The sequence below is a fragment of the Plecotus auritus genome, assembly GCF_963455305.1.
Source record: "Plecotus auritus genome assembly, chromosome: 2".
NCBI classification, from domain to species: domain Eukaryota; kingdom Metazoa; phylum Chordata; class Mammalia; order Chiroptera; family Vespertilionidae; genus Plecotus; species Plecotus auritus.
Window position 1 is genome coordinate 27,585,103 of NC_137771.1, and position 21,061 is coordinate 27,606,163.

Below are 21,061 nucleotides of genomic sequence, written 5' to 3' on the forward strand. Positions count from 1 at the left end.
CCTGCCTTTACCCATAGGCGCCATTGCTGATGAGCTTAATGGTTTCGAAGTCCTCTTCACAGGGTGCCTTTTTAGATATCAAAGATGCCCCACGGCCCTGGAAGACAAGGGAAAAAGTCAACAGGCAGGCATGCTTCTCAGGGGCTGTATGTTTAGGGAAGCTTGGCTCCAGCATTGGCTCAGCTCTTAGCCCTGCTTCGGCCTCCTGCCCAGTCACCTCCAGGAGCTGAATGACATTCTGGGCTGTGCACACAACCCTCGCCCCCTCCTCCAGATGTTCTAGTAATGAGAACTCACGGCCCTTTGCTTCACAGGGCCCGGGATCCAGGACTGGGACAGGAGCACAGAATCTTTACCTCAACTGAATCATCCGTCTCTGGAGTATCAGGACTGTCATAGCTGCTCAACTGGGCCATTTCTAGAAACAAAGCAAGTGTGCATGGCACTGTTGCATCTCGGCAGTCCACACATCACATGGCAGGTACATGCAGGGAGGCACTTATGCTTTCTGCATCCGTCTGTGATGCAAACCTGGTCCTGCATCTCTCCTGGGTATAGTCACAGCTTTGGAACTGGTTTGCCAGTAATACAGCCACTCCTATTTCTAGAAGTCCAGTGCCATTTATAAAGCCTGGCAAATTCTATAAAGCTTCCCTCAAACTTGGGACAATTGATGGAAAAAAGGACCCAAAGCTGGGCTATTAGACCCTATCCTGCTCTGCCGGGTGGGGCTAGGAAGCAAGGAAGGCAGGACACCAGACCAGGGACATGGCAGCCCAGTTTAGCAGGGGCTCAGTGGGAAGCCCCGAAGAATGGAGATCAGCTTCTGACAACATGAGCTGGGATCACCCCAAAGATACAGAAGGATTTACAAGGTGGCAGCAAGAGAGGTGAGCATGCAGAGGAAGTGAGTGTTTTTGAAAATGTGACAGTGTTCCCTTTGTTGTTGACCTCTTTTGACCTTGGGCTCTAAATCCAATCCAGCTAAGCCCGAGGCAGTCCAGGTTGTCTCTATCAGGCAGATGTGAACAATTCTGCAGGAACCCTATGGCAGAGGACATAAGGTTCTTCCGACAGCCCTGAGTCCCCTGGTGCTGTGCCAGGTCCATGTCCAATCTAAGCCTCTTCTCCAGGTGGTTTCCCTGCTCTAAGAGCTGGTTGGCTGTGGGCCTCTCTGCAGCCACCATCAGCATGCTTACCCTCCAGGGGATCCCGCGTGAGGCCCAGCTGGCTAACGATGTAGCGGGGAATGTCACATTTAATCCCTTGTCCCTCTTTGGCATGACCCTCAGCTGCTTCCAACAGGTGGTAGAACTCTTCAGGGTCAAACTCCTATACCAGGGGAGAGAGGCAGTCAGTGGTGAGAGTCACAAGTGGAGGCTGTTGGCCTCTCGGATTTTACAGCCTACACCCAGCAGAGAATGCACAAGACCTTCCCTTGGTGATGGGGCACCCCGACCCCTGAACACCTAGAAACATCATGACTCAGGGATCAGGAGAATGGGGCAACACTGTCTTACAGCGCACTTCAAGATTAGATATTCTAAGCATAAGCTGTCTCCCCAGCAACAAGAACCAGAGCTATTTCTTTCAAAAGATCTCAGCCTGTTCACTTGGTCCAAAGCCTTCCACCAGCCAGATGGCACTATCAGGTGTGTCCATGCACCCAGTCCATGGGAGCAGTCCTGGCACACTCTGTGATGGCTCAAAGCACTGGCGGTGCATGCGTGCCTTTAGCTCAAGCAATCAAACGCACGGCCAGCGGGCCGCATGCCTCGTTTATTTCTGAGTAATATTCCATAGATTTACTCCTACGAAAGACTTATTTAAATGAGGCATACGGCCTGCAGGCCGTGAGTTTGACATGTTTGCCTTTAACTATTTACTGTGTACCTCCTATGTGTTAGGAGCTAGAGAGCCATGTGGATCAGAGTGCAGCAGTCCTTGTCTGCATGGAGCATGTACATGATAAGGGGGTGGGTCCCATTTACTAAATGCCTAGCTAAACTCTCATAACACTTCTGTGACCTTGGTGAGGAAATGAAGGTTCACAGAGATGCACTGACTTGTTCATGGTCACAGAGGGAGGAAGGAACACAATACCAGCATTCAAACCCAGGCTTGACTCCAACCCGTTTAACCATGGACTCCATGTTCTCGAGGGAGAGGCCTTCTGCTTCACCACAGCCCCAGCCTCCACTGCTTTCTTTACTTGTGGTCTCATTATTTTAGAGAACTATAGCACTATCTATGTGGATATAATGTGAGCCACACCTGAAAGTCCTTTAAATTTTATATTCTTCCTCAGTCCCTGTAGTCAGAATGTGTCCCTCATAAAGCCCCTTCTCTGTTCTCCTGTCACTGTCCTAGTTCAGGCCACTCCTGTCTCCCACATGAATTGCTTTAACTGACTGCAGTCCCTGGCTCATTCTGCCCTCTCTTCTAATTCACTATCTATGTTGCAGCCAGAATAATCTTTCTTAGGAGTAAATCTATGGAATATTACTCAGAAATAAACAGGAACAAATTATTGACACATGCAACCACATGTATGAATCTAAAAAAAATTATGCTGAGTAAAAGAAGTCAGAACATACTCTATAATTTCATTTACATGAAACTATACAAAAGGCAAACTTATCTATAGTGAAGGAGAGCAGATAAGTGGTTGGTTGCCTGGGAGTGGGAGGGGAAGGGACTGACTGCAAAGGGGCAGGAAGGAACTTGCTGAGGTGAAAGAAATGCTCTCAATCTCACCTGTGGCAGTGACTATCCAGGCTAAACCTCACTGAACTGTAGACTCAAAATGGATATGTTCTAGTATATATAAACTAGAGGCCTGGTGAACGAAATTTGTGCATTGGTGGGGAGGGGGGTCCCCTCAGCCCAGCCTGCAACCTCTCCAATCCAAGATATTCCTCTCACAATCCTGGACCGCTGGCTCCTAACTGCTCACCAGCCTGCCTGTCTTATCACCCCTAGCTACCCCCCTGCCAGCCTGATCACCCCTAACTGCCTCTGCCTGCCAGCCTGATTGCCCCTCATTGCCCCCCCCCCCTTGCCAGCGTGGTCACCCCTAACTGCCTCTGCCTGCTGGCCTGATTGCCCCCAACTGCCCCCCCTCCGGCCTGGTCACCCCCAACTGCCCCCCGCCGGCCTGGTTGCCCCACGCAGCCTTCTGTTCAGTCGTTTGGTTGTCCCTCACTAACCCCCCTGGCGGCCTGGTCACCCCATGCAGCCTGTTTGGTTGTCCGTCTGGTTGTTTCGGTCATGATGGCCCCTGGCTTTTGATATGTATGGACTAGAGGCCTGGTGCATGAAATTTGTGCATGGGGGGGGGGCCCTCAGCCCAGCCTGCACCCTCTCCAATCTGGGATCCCTCTCACAAGCCTGGACCGCTGGCTCCTAATCACTCACCTGCCTGCCTGCCTGGTCACCCCTAACTGCTCCCCCTGGCTGGCCTGATCAACTCTCACTGCCACTGCGTGCTGGCCTGATCACCCCTAACTGCCCCCCCGTGCCAGCCTAGTCACCCCCAACTGCCCCCCCCTGCCGACCTGGTTGCCCCCAACTGCACCCCCCCGCCAGCCTAGTCGCCCCCAACTGCACCCACTCCCCCAGCTAGCCTGGTCACCCCTCACGGCCCCCCTGCTGGCCTGGTTGCCCCACGCAGCCTGCTGTTCAGTCGTTTGGTCGTCCCTCACTAACCCCCCTGCTGGCCTGGTCGCCCCATGCAGCCTGGTTGTTCAGTCGTTTAGTCGTCCCTTGGGCCAGCCCTGGGTGGCTGGGGGCTGAGGGGACTGGGCACCGCCATCTTGTGGTTGTGGGTACCACCATCTTTGAGGGCGTGGCATCCATTAGCATATTCCCTCCTTATTGGCTGTGGGCACCACCATCTTTGTGAGGGTGTGACAGTTAATTAGCATATTCCCTTTTTATTAGATGGGATTATACATCTATTGCCGTGGTTTAAAAAAGTAAATCTGACTGTCACATTCTTACTAAAACCTTCTTCTTCTTTTTTTTTAAAAAATATATTTTATTGATTTTTTACAGAGAGGAAGGGAGAGAGATAGAGAGTTTGAAACATCGATGAGAGAGAGACATTGATCAGCTGCCTCCTGCACACTCCCCACTGGGGATGTGCTCGCAACCAAGGTACATGCCCTTGACCGGAATCGAACCTGGGACCCTTGAGTCCGCAGGCCGACGCTCTATCCATTGAGCCAAACCGGTTAGGGCCTTACTAAAACCTTCTGATGGTTTCAAGTGGCAAACTCCTGAGCCGAGAACCAATCACTCTACATGATCTTGTATGGACTACCTTCCAGTTTAATCCCTAACCCAGTGGTTGGCAAACTGCGGCTCGCGAGCCACATGCGGCTTGCAAGCCGCGGTTTGCCGCTCTGTTGACTAATGAGTTTGCCGACCACTGGACTAGACTAAATGTTACTGTGTAGTTGGAAGCTGTGAGGATTAGGCAAGTGTGGCATATTGTGTGCAAAGAGGTAAAGGGTAGTATATGACAGTGGTCAGCAAACTCATTAGTCAACAGAGCGGCAAATGGCAGCTCACGAGCTGCGGTTTGCCGACCACTGCCCTAACCAATTCTTTTTTTTTTTTTTTTAATAAATCTTTATTGTTCAGATTATTACAATTGTTCCTCTTTTTTCCCCCATAGCACCCCTCCACCCGGTTCCCACCCCACTCTCTGCCCTTACCCCTCCCACTGTCCTCATCCATAGGTGTACGATTTTTGTCCAGTCTCTTCCTGCACCGCCCACACCCCTTTCCCCCCGAGAATTGTCAGTCCACTCCTTTTCTATGTCCCTGGTTCTATTATATTCACCAGTTTATTCTGTTCATCAGATTTTTTATTCACTTGATTTTTAGATTCACTTGTTGATAGATATGTATTTGTTGTTCATAATTTTTATCTTTACCTTTTTCTTCTTCCTCTTCTTAAAGAATACCTTTCAGCATTTCATATAATACTGATTTGGAGGCGATAAACTCCTTTAGCTTTTTCTTATCTGTGAAGCTCTTTATCTGCCCTTCATTTCTGAATGATAGCTTTGCTGGGTAGAGTAATCTTGTTTGTAGGTTCTTGCTATTCATCACTTTGAATATTTCTTGCCACTCCCATCTGGCCTGCATAGTTTCTGTTGATAAATTAGCTGACAGTCATATGGGTGCTCCCTTGTAGGTAACTAACTGCTTTTCTCTTGCTGCTTTTAATATTCTCTCTTTGTCTTTTGCTCTTGGCATTTTAATTATGATGTGTCTTGGTGTGGTCCTCTTTGGATTCCTTTTGTTTGGGGTTCTGTGCGCTTCCTGGACTTGTAAGTCTATTTCTTTCACCAGGTGGGGAAAGTTTTCTGTCATTATTTCTTCCAATAGGTTTTCAGTATCTTGCTCTCTCTCTTCTTCTGGCACCCCAATAATTCGGATGTTGGTATGCTTGAAGTTGTCCCAGAGGCTCCTTACACTATCTTCATATTTTTGGATTCTTTTTCCTTTTTTCTTTTCTGGTTGGGTGTTTTTTGCTTCTTTGTATTTCAAATCTTTGACTTGATTCTTGCGATCCTCTAGGCTGCTGTTGGATCTCTGTATATTATTTTTTATTTCAGTCAGTGTATGCTTAATTTCTAGTTGTTCCTTTTTCATATCCTCGAGGGTCTCACTAAATTTATTGGCGGTTTCTAGAAAATTCTTGAAAAATCTTATAACTGTGGTTTTGAACTCTATATCCAGTCATTTGCTTTCCTCCATTTCTTTCATTTGTGATCTGTTTCCTTGTCTCCGCATTTTGGCTGCTTCCCTGAGTTGATAAGAGTGGCTTTGTGTGCTTGGTGTCCTATAGGGCCCAGTGGCTCAGCCTCTCCAGTTACCTGAAGTGGACACTCTTGGTGCACCCCTTTGTGGGCTGTGTGCACAGTCTTGTTGTAGTTAAGCCTTGATTGTTGTTGGTATCACTGGGAGGAATTGACCTCCAGGACAGTTGGCTGTGAGGATCAGTTGTGTCTACGATGGGAGAACTTCTGTGCTGGAGACACCCTTATGAGACAAGGCTTGCTTCAGTGGGGCTTTGGTGCTCACTGAGTCTGTCCCCTGAGTGTGTCCCTTATGGATCTGAGAAGTTGTAATCTGGATGGTCCTACTCTGACCCCTGGGTACACTGGCTCTTGGATCTCCAAGGAGGTGCTAGTTTAGCCTCTGCCTGAGGCCACCCAGCAGGAGTTACGGAGAGATCTGCAGACTCCTCTTCTTTGTTTGAGGTTTGGAGGTGCCCAGATGAGGCCCAGCTGTGAAGCAATGCAAGCTGCTGCGGGGCCTTGGGCCTTCTTTTGGATGTTCTGGGTCTCACTGTCTCAGCTGCAGTTTGTTAGGTAAGTTTAGAATTCAAAGGACCAGACCATTCATATGCAAAAGCCTCTGCGCTCAGCTTGGATGGGGCGGGATCTCAGGGTGGAGCAAACAGCAATGGCTTCCTGTCAGCCCTGCCCTAAGAGGCCCCTGGGTCTCAGTGTCCTGCGGTAATCGCTGCAAGCACCTCTGAGGGAAAGCCGGCTTCGAGCTTCGCCTGCTGCCAGACAGTCCAGTTTCTCCCCATATGGGTCTGGGTCCCCAGAGTCTCACCCGGAACTGGAGTTCAGAGCAGTCAGGAGCTTTTGTCTCCCTCCCGATTGAGAAAGCCAGCCAAGTACTCAGTTGCCAGCCCTCTCTGCGCATGCGCCTCTGTACCTCTGCCTTCCGCAGCTCCTGTGAGTCTCAGTGTGCTTTTCTCTTCCCTTCTAGTTGTAGAATTTCCACTCAGCCAGCCTTCCTGTGGTTCTGGATGATGTCCGTTTTGTCTTTTAGTGGTAGTTTTGAAACTGTTGTGCAAGGCAGCAATTTGGCTGTTTACCCTAACCAATTCTTTAAACACACCCTGTGCTCCATGCCCCTTACCTGGCCAATGCCATCCTATTCAAGTTGCTGAATAAGCTTCGTGCCACCCAGGGAGCTTTCACTGACTGCCCATCCCAAGGAGGATTGGAGTACCTCTTCCCCATGTTCCTGCTGTGCTGCTTGCTCACCTTAGTTGCAACATTTCTTGCAGTATCATAATTATTATTTACATGTCTCCAGGCCTTATCGTAAGGCACTAAAAGACTAAGTCTAACTGCACTCCAGAGGAAGCCTCTTAGGGTCAGGAACTCTGCTGGATTTATATCATCTCCAGTTTCTAGCATGAAGGTGCTCAGTAAAGTATCAAATGATTAAACACAAGACTCAACTTGTGCAAACAAAACTGGCCTGTGCTCCTTAGCCCTAAGGCCCCCACTTACTCAGGGCCTGTTTAGTGTGGGGATGGGCCAGACTAGTACCTCTCCCAGCCACACCTCTCAGGACCATCCAGTTTTCCAGTTTTTCTCACAAGAACTCATTTGGTCCCCCACTACTTGCATATCATCCTATAGAATAAAAGCCTAGGTGGCGTCGTGCGAAGTCACCACAAGATAGCCAGCAGGGGAGGGCAGTTGTGGGCCATTGGGCCGGCAGGGTAGGGCAGTTGGGGGCCATCGGGCTGGCAGAGGAAGGTATTGGGGGCGATCAGGCCAACAGGGGAGGGCAGTTGGGGGCAACTGAGTTGGCAGGGGAGGGCAGTTGGGGTGACTAGGCTGGTAAGGGAGGGCAGTTGGGGGCAATCAGGTCAGCAGGGGAGCACTTAGGCCTCAATCAAGCCGGCAGGGCAGCGGTTAGAGGGCGATCAGGCAGGCAGGCAGAAGCGGTTAGGGGCAATCAGGCAGGCAGGCAGGCGAGCGGTTAGGAGCCAGCAGTCCCGGATTTTGAGAGGGATGTCTGACTGCCGGTTCGGACATCCCCAAGGGGTCCCAGATTGGAGAGGGTGCAGGCTGGGCTGAGGGACATCCCCCTCCCATGCACGAATTTCGTGCACCAGGCCTTAGTGTTTAAATAAGGACTTCAGCAGCAGAAATGGCAGTGGGTGCCACTAGTTTTGCTGATAGCAGAATATTCCTCCATAGCCTTACTCCCATCTCTCCAATCCCCACTAACCTTTCCCAGAGTCCACTCACCAAGCATTCCAGGAGGCGAGCTGGGCGGGCAATGACAATCATCAGCTTTTTCACCAGCTGCATCACAAAAGCCACTTCTGAACTCTCTGAGCGCTCATGAGCCTGTAGAGAAGACAAAGGTAGCTTAAGCAAGCCACTGGCCCAGTGTGGTTGAGCTAAGCAGGACTGGGCTGGGCAGAGCTATACTACAGGGAGAAACAATTTGGTGGTTGGAGAGCTCTGCAAAGTGAAGAACCAGGGAAGGCCCGTCGGCTGGGAGAGGGAACAGGCTGCTCATTGGAACCACATGAGCTTTAGAATCCTATGTGAATCCTATGTCACACAGGCACACTGCTTTACCTGCTCCTCTACCAACAAGCTTCACTTACCCTCCAGACGCCAGTTTAAGGGGCAACTCTCATTAGAGCCTTCGCTAATGTTCACTTCCCACCCCAGACAGACTGTCAGGAATAGAGAGACTTCCAAGCAGGAGAACGATGGGACCAGATAGGTGTTTTATTTATTTTTAAATTATTAGACATTTTTTTCCTATTGATTTTTAGAGTGGAAGGGAGGGAGGTGGGGAAGAGAGAGAATCACCCATGTGAGAAAAACACATTGACTGGCTGCCTCCCGCATGCACTGTGTCCGGGCCAGGGATTGAACCTGGAACCCAGGTATGTGTCCTTGACTGGAAATCAAACCTGTGACTCTTCGATGCATGGGCCAACACTCTAGCCACACCAGCCAGGGCCAGATTGGTGTTTTATTATTATTTAAAAAAATATTTTTATTGATTTCAGAGAGGAAGGGAGAGGGAGAGAGAGAAAGAAACATCAGTGATGAGAATCATTGGTTAGCTACCTCCTGCATACCCCACACTGGGGATTGAGCCTGCAACGTGGGCATGTGCCCTGACTGGGAATCGAACCATGACCTCCGGGTTCATAGGTTGACGCTCAACCACTGAGCCACGCTGGTCAGGCCAGATAGATATTTTAGAAAGACCATTTTGCCTAGATTGTGAATGGTGCACTAAAGTGGGAAAACCTGAAAGCAGGAAAATGCATTAACAAACTATTGCAATAATGCAGATGAGAAAGTCATAAATCCAGGCAGTAAAAATGGAGAGAAATGGACAGATTGGGGCCATTTCATCTATCATTTTGGAGGCAGATGACTGAGTAGGCCTGAGGGTGGATGAGCAGGAACAGACAGTAACTGAAACTACAATTTTAGAGAAATTTTATTGAACTCATAAATGAAATACAAAATATAAGAAGATAAGCAGTTTAGGTGAGGATAGGTAGAGAATATATTAATTACATTTGGTTTTAGAGAAAAAGTAGGTAGGCGAAAAATTAAGTTCTGTTTTGAACTTGCAGAGTTTGCAGTGCCTATGACAGGTACTTTCTTGGATTTGTGCTCAGCCCAGGAGCCTTTCTCTTTCTTATGAAAACTGTTCTGCCTTCTAAAAGCCACATTTGTATTATGTGGTTTCACCTCCCCCTCCACATCCAATAGCTGGCCAGCGTGGATTCGTTTCCTAGGAATTTAAAAATGGATGGAAAGACAACTGTTACTATTAGTGTGGCAGAACTACGCAACCTACTCTTGGGTGAAAAGGGTAGGCCACGTCTCCCAAAGAGACAAGAAAATAGAAGCACAGAGAAAAACAGAGATGAGAGGAGGAATACTCCCTGGGCTTTCAGAGATTCTGGTTTGTAGTTCTGGTCCCTTCCTAACGCCTAGCTGCATTTCTGTCTTCAATTCTCCAAGACCCACCCCTTTTATAATTAGTTTCCCTTTCCTGCTTCAACTACTGAGTTGGCTTTCTGTTACTTGCAACTGAATACTAAACAACCTGGAAAGTCAAAGTGGAGGAGTCCCATAGTCAGTGGGGACACTGATCTGGAGCTCAGGAGAAGAGGGAGGGAAGCGGCCTCAGGTGGGAGTCCTCGGCATGTGGCGACAACTGAAGACATGGAGTGGGAGAGTGTGAAGAAGAAAGGAGGAGGAGGAGAATGGATGCTCAGGAGAGTGCACTGTGGAATATCAGCATTTAAGAGATAGGCAGAGAAGGCACTTGTGAAGTGGCAGCAAGACTGCAAGACTGGAGAGAACAGTGTCATGACAACCGAGGGAAAAAGATCAAGGAGAGGTAGTCACAGCATGAAGTTCTGTAGAGCAGCGAAGAAAGATGAGGCCTGAAGAGGGCACAGAATTTGGCAATTGGCCAATTAATTCCTTGGTGACTTCTGCCTGAAACAGTTTTAGTGGAATGATGGGAAGGGCAAGTAGAAGGTAAAAGATTTAGCAGTGAATGGGTTGTAAGGAAGAAAAATGAGGACCATTTGAAAAAAAAAATTGGCTATGAAATGAAAAGAGAGGCCAGGCACTTGGTGAAATCTTATTTATTCTTTTAAGAGTTAGCCCAAATATCAACTCTATGAAGCTTCTTCCAAGTCCCCTGTCCTCTCAATCCCCTCCCCAGCACAAAAGAACAGAAGTAACTGCTTTCTTTTCTATGTTCTCCCAGCTGTTTGCTCATACCACTTGGTACCATCATGTTGTCTATAATTAGTTATCTCTCTACAGCAAGCATGTCAAACTCAAAGGCTAACACGGGCCAAATAAGGTTTAAGTTTATGTGGGCCGCAAAAAAACAAAAGCTTCAATTTTCATAAAAACGTAGGTTTATTTCGATAGGGACATGCTGAATAAAAAGGGCTGAAATAAATGAGTAATCATTAACATAAAATAGAACATTTCAATAAAAATTCATATTTTTCTTGAACATTAATTTATCAGACACTGAATAACTGCACAAATTAATAAGCATAACACAAAAAAATAATAAGCATAACACAAATAAACCTATTTTTCTTGTTCTCTGAAAGCAAAGTATTTCCTGTTGTGCACACTAAACAAGTCAATACAAGACTAATGATGTGGCAATTGGCTGCTAAAATATTCACTGCTAGTATTAGTGGATAGAAATGGTGTGCCTATGTGTAAGGGAAATGACTGCAACACAATTATAGTAATCAGTCATGAGCTACATTGTAGTTATTCATAATTATGTATAACAGGATATTGTAAAAATTAAGTTATGAAATTTTTATTTTATTTATTTATTTTTTAAAATATATTTTTATTGATTTTAGAGAGGAAGGGAGAGGGATAGAGAGATAGAAATATCAATGATGAGAGAGAATCACTGATCAGCTGCCTCCTGCACACCCCCTATTGGGGATTGAGCCCGCAACCCAGGCATGTGCCCTTGGCCGGAATCGAACCTGGGACCCTTCAGTCTGCAGGCCGACACTCTATCCACTTAGCCAAACTGGCTAGGGCAAGTTATGAAATTTTTAAAAAACTGTTTCTTACGTACCATTATATTGGCTGGGCTACAAAAATATTTGTTGTGGGCCACATGCGGCTCGTGGGCCTCGAGTTTGACATGCTTGCTCTACAGCTATACTGTAGGGCAGGGGTCCTCAAACTTTTTAAACAGGGGGCCAGTTTACTGTCCCTCAGACCATTGGAGGGCCGGACTATATTTAAAAAAAAAAAACTATGAACAAATTCCTATGCGCACTGCGGGCCCGGGACGAGTCGGCTGCTAAGCAAGCAGGACAGGCAGCGGCACACGGCGGGCCAGATAAATGTCCTTGGCGGGCTACATGTGGCCCGCGGGCCGTAGTTTGAGGACGCCTGCTGTAGGGTCTTATGACTAGGGAGGCTGTCTTTTTTCTTTTTTTCTTCCCTCAGATGCTAAGCGTAGCATAGTGCTTCTTACATAGCAGGTGTTAGTCAATGTTTGTTAACTAAGTGTATGAAAATCTATGATCTTAAGCTCTGGAATTATACAAACCTGGGTTTGTGGTATAGCTCTGCTACTTAACCCCTTAATGCTTCAGTTTCCTCATCTGTAGATTTAGGGAATAATAATAGTCCTCTCCTTACAGTACTGTTGTGAATCTAAATCTTACGTCATATTTGAATTTAAAACCAGTGATTCCCCAATGCTACCACAGGTCTAACTCTTCAAATTCTTCCACAACTCTGCCCTGCAGGTACCCTTCACTTTAGTCATGCCAGACTACTTTATCTGCAGTTCCTGGAATGTACCAAGTTCCTTTACACCTCTGTGAGGTTGTTTATACTGAACTCCTACTTATTCATCAGGATTCAACTCTTTTTTAACTCTCCATGTAGCATCACTACATCCTCCTCTGTGCTCAGAACTGACCTTTATTTAGTGTTCACCAATCACACTTACTACCATAAACACAAGTGAGATAATTCCATGGAGCACTCAATGTAGCGGCTGGCACACAGTACATTCAATAAATTATGGCTGTTATTTTTACTGTAAGTACATGTTGATGAGTCTATAACCCCAGCCACCAGCAAATTCCTCCTAGAACCTGCACAAAACTTTTTCTGCATTCTCAAGGTCCAGCACATTAGGGAACAGAAGATGCACGAGCTCCAGTTTTAGGGCTCTTCCTACTGCAGTAAAAAACCGACGCCCAGGGGCAGTGAGTCTGAGAAAATGCCCGAAGGTTTTGGGCAGGGCTCTGACTGAAGCATGTCAGATCAACCATAGATGTACAAGCAACCTTAGAAGTCACACTATGTAGATCCTTTACCCGATGCCTCAAATCCCCGATTCCTATCTACTACTGGAGAACTGCTAGAAAGTTATTCTTGAACATAAACCAATAACTGCCAATGGTTTTCATAAGACTTTAGCTTTCTAAGGTCATATTTATACAATGCTTAAATTTAAGTATTCTTTTGAAATCAGAAAAAAGTATTTTTGTAGAAGGAAGTACTTCCTCATCTATCAAATCAGAACCTTTCTTACTATAACTCTTGTTCACTGGGCTAGTATGTCTTATTTTTTTTTTAAATATATTTTCATTGATTTTAGAGAGGAAGGAAGAAGGATAGAGAGATAGAAACATCAATGATGAGACAGAATCATTGATCAGCTGCCTCCTACACGCCCCCCTGGGGATCGAGCCCGTAACCCAGGCATGTGCCTTGGCAGGAATCAAACCTGGGACCCTTCAGTCCATAGGCCAACACTCTATCCACTGAGCCAAACTGGCTAGGGCTGGGCTAGTACATCTTTAGGGGACAGAGAATAATGTGCTACCTCTTATATGTGAGAAATCTTCCAATATTTGACAGCAATAATCATGATCATCTTTAGTCATCCTTTCTCTAGATTCTACTGTTTCCTACATTTAAAAAAATTCCCTGCTCCTAATTTCTAGACTAATACACTGAAGTCCTGTTTGATCCTTATTTCTGGGTTCTTAGCTCAGCTGGTACTACACCAGAGCAAGGTAATGGGTCTAGACTGGGAAATACTCTACTGACATGAAAAGCCTGAAGAACACCAGCACATCTCCTCTTGCCGAAACTGTACTAATGGTGTAATATGGGGCAACTGTGAACTGGGTGGGAAGGCACCTGCCCACCTTATTGAGAGGCGATAGGAAAGCAAACATGGAGCAATGGTTAAGAACGCAGTGTCTCCTCTGGTCTGGACCACCTCTGAATTACTTTAGGGCGCCCCCCCAACTCCCCGACTTCACTCTAGAGAAGATCAGGTCTCTAAACACTTAAGTCTCCACTAAAGAACTTCTCACCATGCAAGTAGAATGTCAGCAAATAGATACACCCACAGTGCGAGCCTTGGGCCTGCTTTCCCTTGGCTAAGGAGAAACAGTCTGAAGGTTCTACTTACACCAATATTTCTACTAGAAGAGAGCTGCCTACAGCCATCTGGGCTGCTTTTTCGCTTTGAGTTACAAAATCTCCTAGTCAAATACTTATGAATACTACCAGTGTCAGTGTCTTGGGCAGAGTAATGGGAATTAGAAAAAGAAAGGACACTGAGATCTTCTGATATCAAAAGGCTTCCTCAGTAATGCAGGGACTGAGGAGGAATCTAAGTCCATCAGCACCACACTTGGGGGTGGGCCCTGCACACTAGCAAGGAGGTGGCAAGCAGGCCAAGAAGACTGAGAACCCCATTAAGGCCTTAACCTTAGTTTGGGACTACTAATCCAATACCACATGGACGATTCACCAGAGTTCCAGCACAAGGACACTCACATCTTGCAGAAGTTTCTCTAAATTCTCTTGAAGTTCGTAGAAGTACTGTGATGTAATGAGGCCGCTCCGAGATTTATCCAGGCAGTCTCGGGCCATTTCAATCACTTGGTGATGAATAAAGCTCAAGGCTCCATCTGCCAAGGGCAACACGCTGTCTGGAGTGTTGGAGGAAATGAACTCTGCTAGGCGCTCTTCCATCTGTGCAGTGGCCTGGGAATAAAAATAGGAAAAGTGACACTTCCCTTCTAATTCTAGCTCAGCTGGAGTTAAGCCTGAAGGACCCGATAATAGTCTATGTGATCCTGGGTTCCTGATGCTGTATTTGGGGCATCTGATGACTGGAGACATGAGAACATCACCTTCAAGTCAAGTCAAAACATTATGATCAAGTTCCTCTCTCACCGGACCTTGTCCATCTCCCCCCCATTCCTTGGTGGGCATGCTCTTTTGTTCTAAGGACCCTGCAGTGCTTATTGTCCTCTTCCTTTATTATGTTGTTTCATGTCTCTGTCTGTTTATGCTGTTCCCTGTGTGTAGCTTTTTCACCCTGCCAAGCCTGCCTGGCAAACTGCTATTATTCCTAATCTCATTGCAAGCACCATCTCTCCTCTGGGAAGTTTTTTATTCCTTCAGGCAAACTAAGGTTTCCTTTCCTTTGTGCTTCCACAGGACCTCTCACCTATATAAATTTAGTGAATGGACTTTGATGGTTTCTAAACCTTCTTCTGAATTGGGAACTCCTTCAAGTAAGAGATGATTTATCACTTGATCTTAGGACCCAGCTGAGCCAAGCAGATGTTCAGAGAATGTTTACCGAATGAGTGAGCCTGCTCACAGACAGATTCCCAGCAAAACAGAATGGGATTCTGGCTCAGAAGCCTCTTGGGGACCTTGCACAGTCATGTCAAAATGACAAATAGACATCAGTTAACAACTTCCTAGCTGCCTATCTAGGACTTGGCCTTTGTTCCTTTGCTATCAGGTGGCGATTTCTGATTTCCAGTGTGTGTTTAGGGGTGTATGTGTAAACACATATATATGTATATATACACATATAATACACACACACACACACACATATATATGTAGTATGTGTGTGGAGATAAAGTAAAAGAAGTGGGGAGGGAGAGGATGGAGGAGGGGAGAAAAAATGGAAAGGAATTTTAACACATTTTCTCTAACAAAACAGTTCGTCTTACATGACTCACTCAGAGACACGCACATGAAACACAAACATGCAATGCTAGAATGACAACACAACACCAAATATATGAGGAGGAAATGTGAGAAGCATTTCTAACACTACACACTCCCAAGCTTCTTTAGAAAGGACCAAGCATAGCAAAACGATTTCCTACCTGTTCATTTAGCCCCTCTTGTTTGCTCTTATTCTCCAAAGCTAGACAACATAGACTACAGGGCACAGAGCAACAGAGAAACAATAGCTAACACTTACTGAGTGCTCAGTATGTCCTGGGCACAGATGGGAAAGAATATTCATTAATGTTCATAAACTCCCTATGAGTGCTCCCTGTGTATGTCAAGAGGAAAAGCACAGGGGCTTCACACCTTTTCCCTAGGCCACCATGTGTGTCCAGGAGATTGTACCCGAGTCTAGAAAAAGGACAGTTTCTAGAGGAGCAGGGAACCACACACTGCAGATCCTAGATACAGACAAACAGGTAGACCCAGGATGAAGGAGGCTGAGGACACCCGCTCCCCACCGTCATGGACTGGGTGCCTACGTCAGTTCCCTGGCTCTCATTAGAAGAGGGCCCCTCATTAGAAGGCCAGGCCAGAGTGTATAGGCATGTGGTGACCAAAAAGAAATGCAAATGGGAAGCAAGGTCCTCGTTCCACATACAGGGAGGTTTATGGCCCATGCAGAGTTGTGAAGACCATTTCTCAACTATCTCAGGATAGTAACCAACTTTCCTCCCTTAGCATTTTTCCTGCTTGAAAATACAAGTGCAAATCTGAGTAAGCAACTCTTAAGATCTCCTACATGCCTGCTCCCTCTGGCCAACTTTCCCAATCCAGCAGACCTGTCTGTGCACTCTCTGGTGCCTGGCAATGAGGGGCTGCTCATGAAATCTGCATACTAGTAAACAAAGGTGTTCTCTAAGCTCATAGTCCTCTGTGCCTTCCTCTTCCCCAGCAGTCTGGAAGCTCTTGTGCTGGTATCCTTCTCCACCTGGTGTCTTTCTGCTCTTCTCGATACCTCTGGAGACAGCACTCCATCCCTCACCACCATCTTTCCATTGGGGCTGGCTGTAGGCAGCCATCCTCAGAGGCATCACCAGTCCCCTTTAAATTGGATTCTTACCTTTGGGAATCTTTCTTTGTATACATGATTCATCATTATTATTTCACTGTCAAAGGAAACTGGGGACCGTCCAGGACTAAATAAGAAAGAAACAATTGTGTTAGTGTCATGGAACTTTTGAGAAAAAAGATGGTCATCCCCAGAACCCCTGCCCTCCCACTGTCCCCAATACCCACACACTCCCACCTTAATGATTGCTGAGTTCCTGGAGTTGCTAGTACACCTTGTTCAGCTCACAATGATACCATCTGGAGCTAGACTATCTTCCTATGAGAAGCCTGGCTTTTACAAGACCTCTGCCAGGGCCTGAAAAGCCCTGCAAAGGAGGAGACCAATCCTGAGTCTACTGGTGGCTTTCCTACGGCGACCTCCCCAGAACAGGACTCTCTGGTCTTCTTCACTTTGGCCAGTGAAATCAGGTATACCCAGCATGTTCTCGGAATCAAATAAAACCAAACCACCACCAACACAACCAGAAGAAGATAGTGTATATCTATATCTTTTTCCAAACAAGCTGCAGCCAATAGGGCTAATACTGGCTCTGACCTGGGGGATGAATGAGGCCAATCCAGTCTACAGCGAGTTACAGGCCTAGGTCACTTAAATCTTCCCCTTTGGCCCATGTGTGGTTACACCCCCTTAAAGGATTTCAAAGGTAGAGCCACACAATTGAATGAATATTTGGGTAGTGCCCAGTTTGGTGCCCCTGGCATATGATCCAAGCTGAGCTAGGTTCAGAACTGTTCCTTTCTGCCTTTTTTCCATGAAGTGGGTCATGGTCTGCTTACTGTACTGGTGCACATTACCAAGTATTTTAACCAGTTTACTGTCATGATACTTTGAATTTAATTTAAAAAGGCCCGCTGCTTGCGTCTATGGACGCTTATGGTGTACAAATGGTTAAGATTAACACAGCAGGTATTTCCCCGAGACGCTATAGTCCTCTCAACCTCAAATGGCCTAAAAGGTACCCTTTAATCTGTGTGGATTGTGGAGAGCACCAAGCTTCAGGTGTTTCTCTGTGTGAGACAAAGAAAGGCACTGGGATCCACACACCACATTCACTAATTTTATTTTTGATCCTTTGCACTACAGTCCTAGCCAACCACATCAATCCCTGAACTTGAACCAGTCTGTGGTTTGGCTCAGCTCACTCGCTAATGCTCAAGTGCCTCTATTATCTGCTCGGATTCTTCCTGGGAGGCACTGCTCCTCTGGGCCCCACCCTGAACATGTTAGCGAATCTGGTATTTCCCAGAGACTTTGGGAAGCTGAGCTCAGTCATTAAAGTCATGTTTATTTTCACACAATACAATATACAGATCTTGTATTATAGAACTGTACACTTAAAACCTATATAATTTCATTAACTGTCACCGCAATCAATTCAATAGAAAATTTTAAAAGCCATGCTCATTTTAATTTACATCTTTTCCTTAACCTGGAATTTTGAGAAGAGCCAATTAATCTAAGGAATTCACAGATAAGTCAGCTGTTAAGGTTTAGTTTGATGAGCTTAGGTCATCCAGGGAATGGAGATAGAGTCAGATGGACATTTAACTCTGCTTCTGAAGTGGGCTTCTTCCCTGAGTCAGCCACAGGGTCGTCAGCACAGTGTTTTCTCAGCTGGCTTAGCTCATAAACCATGATCTCTGGGATCTGCATCCAGGTTACCATCAGAATGGATATTACTCTCCTTTTACTGAATGGACTCTAAAGTATATTTCTACTGCTATTTTCAAAGGGAGAAAAAGGGGGAGCACTTTTCTGGACCACTGCCTGTTTTTGTAAACAAAATTTACATAATGTCTGAGGACATGTTCATACTATGAAAGCTGATTTAAATAGCTGCCATACAGATTGTAAGGCCTGCAAAGCCTAAATTATTTCCTCTATTGTCCTTCAGAGAATAAGGTTGCTGGTTCCTGTGCTGGGCAAACTAGCTGAGCTCCACAGGTTTTGGGACTCAGTAAGCAGAGCACCCCCTCACCTGAGGCTGCGAGAACGGGGCCGCATGGCTGGGGACTGCCTTCCCTCCTCATCTGGTACACTCTCTGTGCTGAAATGCTTCGTCAAAAAGTGTAGCTCATCGGCTGTAGGCTGGAAAGGCAACTGGTGCAGCTTTTCCTGCGAGGAGCATGATGACTAGAGGGGAAGATTAAAAGACAGCATTAAAGACATGTCTAAGGGCAGTCCAGGAACAAAGAAGAACTGAAAAGGTCAGGGACTTCCAAAGTAAGATTTAAAAAAATCTTAGGTAGGTGGGAAGAGATTAAGCAAAGACCTTATACACATATATGCCTCACCAGTGGACACAGACAATAGTGTGGTGAAGGCATGGGGTGGAGCAGGGGCTGGGAGGAGAGGGGCTAAGTGGGGAGAAATTGGGGGACATCTGTAATACTGTCAACAATAAAAAATAAAATAATAAAAATTAGAAAAGCAGAACCCCCCGCCCCTTTTTTAAAGCAGATTATTCTGCATGGAACCTTTGCCCTCAATGAAGCTTTTGGCTAGTTGGAATAGCTAGTAAATAATAAATCATGTCTTTCTGGCTTAGGAAATTTGTATGTCCAGGCTAAAAATGATATCCCCTTAAGTTTTCTTTCCACAACCTTGGGAGAGCCCTTGGGATGGTTCAGCAATGTTTTCTTTTGGCTGTTATCCAGAGGACAATTGGCTTTGCTGAGGCTGTGAAGGCTGTGCCCAGACTCTAGGGATACCAGTAGGCAAAAAAAAATCCATCAGGGGAGAAACTGACTTTTAGATCTAGATTACTTTTAGATTTCTAAATGATTAGACTTGACCTGAAAACAAGAATTCTAAACACTGGCCCCTGGTCTGTGTGGCTGGAGCATTGTCCTGCACACCAAAAGGTGGCAGATTTGATTCCCATCAGGTCACATTTGGGAGGCAACCAGCCAATCGATGTTTCTCTCTTCTCTTCTCTTCTCTTCTCTTCTCTTCTCTTCTCTTCTCTTCTCTTCTCTTCTCTCTCTTCTCTCTCTTCTCTCTCCTCTCCTCTCCTCCCTTCCCTCTTCTCTTCCCTTCCCTTCTCTCTTCCCTTCCCTTCCCTTCCCTTCTCTCTCTCTTCTTCCCTCCCTCCCTCCCTCCATTTTTCTCTCTAAAAAAAATATAAAAAAGAATTCTAAACATTGCCCAATGACTGAGACTGCAAACAAGAGCCCACTGTCAATGACAATAGACCACTGAGAGAGGGAGCTGTGTTACCCTAAGCATTCTACAGATGTAGCCATTGCACTTCAGTCCCAGGATCAGTGAACTCCCCCTTTAACTGACAAGACTGGCTAAGAGACCAGGCAAGTCTAACACCATTGGCTCAATTTCTGTTCACCAACTGATAGAGGATCTTGGGTTGAAATATCTAAATCTATTTAGAGGAAAAACGGCAGAGAACTCTGCAAGCCTCAACACCAAGTGAGAAATCAGATTTTTTGGGGTGCACTGTGGGAACAGGTCCACATGACTGGGGACTGCCTTCCCTCCTCATCTGGTACTCTCTATGCTAAAATGCTTCCTCAAAAAGGACAGCTTTTTGCCCTAATCGATTTGGCTCAGTGGATAGAGCGTTGGCCTGCAGACTGAAAGGTTGAAAGGTCCCAGGTTCGATTATGGTCAAGGGCATGTACCTTGGTTGCGGGAACATCCCCAGTAGGGGGTGTGCAGGAGGCAGCTGATCAATGTTTCTCTCTCATCGATGTTTCTAACTCTCTATCCCTCTCCCTTTCTCTCTGTAAAAAATCAATAAAATATATATATATATATATTTTAAAAAAGGGCAGCTTTTGACAGTGAACACTTCTCTCATGGAATGCTATAATACATGAAGTTATGAACAGCCAGTTAAAGGTCTGCACAGGGTTCTGTCTTGGCCAGATTATTATAAATTATTTGGACAGAAATTGTGAAGAGTATCCTCACCCAACTGCAGCTAACATGAAGCAAAATTGGTAAGGTATCCCAATAAAATAAGCTAGAGCAATGGGTTTAGTCTATTAAAATTTATTGAACAGAATATATACATATTTAAAATATATGACTCTTAACTTGGGTCTAAAAAACACCTGTTTGAGTAAAGGATTATGGGGGAAGGGGTATTTAATAAGGAAAGATCTGTAGCTTAACAGCTGCCAAAAGACCAATGAGATCTTTGGATTAATGTAAGAATAATATTGACATCAAGGGAGGAAATGATACTCCTTTTACCTGCTTGGGATTCATGAATATAGACAAACTGAGAAGACCTGAGAATGGTGGAAGACATGGGGAAAGGGTCATCCATGTGGCCTAAAATAATTACTATTTGGCCCTTTACAAAAAAAGTTTGCCAACCTTGCCATCCTGGTTGCTTAGGGATGAGGTTGAGTGGGGCAGAAGGCCAGTGGCCCTTTATAGCTGTAGCCAGATCCATCTCTATATATAAAAGCCTAAGCGACCATTATGACCAGTCAACTGAACGACCAGTCGACCAGTCGACTGGCCAGTAGCTATGACGTGCACTGACCACCAGGGGACA

At 46.0% G+C, this 21,061-nt stretch overlaps 1 protein-coding gene across 12 annotated transcripts in view; it reads right to left on the reverse strand.

Moving 5' to 3' along the window:
- Positions 1 to 21,061, reverse strand: part of MAST2 (microtubule associated serine/threonine kinase 2) — a 187,694-nt gene that overhangs the window by 12,939 nt on the left and 153,694 nt on the right. For all 12 annotated transcript variants that reach the window (XM_080656392.1, XM_080656391.1, XM_080656390.1 and 9 more), the window contains 7 exons: positions 18,515 to 18,669; positions 16,525 to 16,600; positions 14,199 to 14,408; positions 8,082 to 8,183; positions 1,200 to 1,332; positions 357 to 418; positions 12 to 97 (listed from right to left, as the gene is read on the reverse strand). In XM_080656392.1, coding sequence (XP_080512518.1) covers positions 12 to 97; positions 357 to 418; positions 1,200 to 1,332; positions 8,082 to 8,183; positions 14,199 to 14,408; positions 16,525 to 16,600; positions 18,515 to 18,669 — 824 coding nt within the window. The remainder of the gene's footprint in view (positions 1 to 11; positions 98 to 356; positions 419 to 1,199; positions 1,333 to 8,081; positions 8,184 to 14,198; positions 14,409 to 16,524; positions 16,601 to 18,514; positions 18,670 to 21,061) is intronic.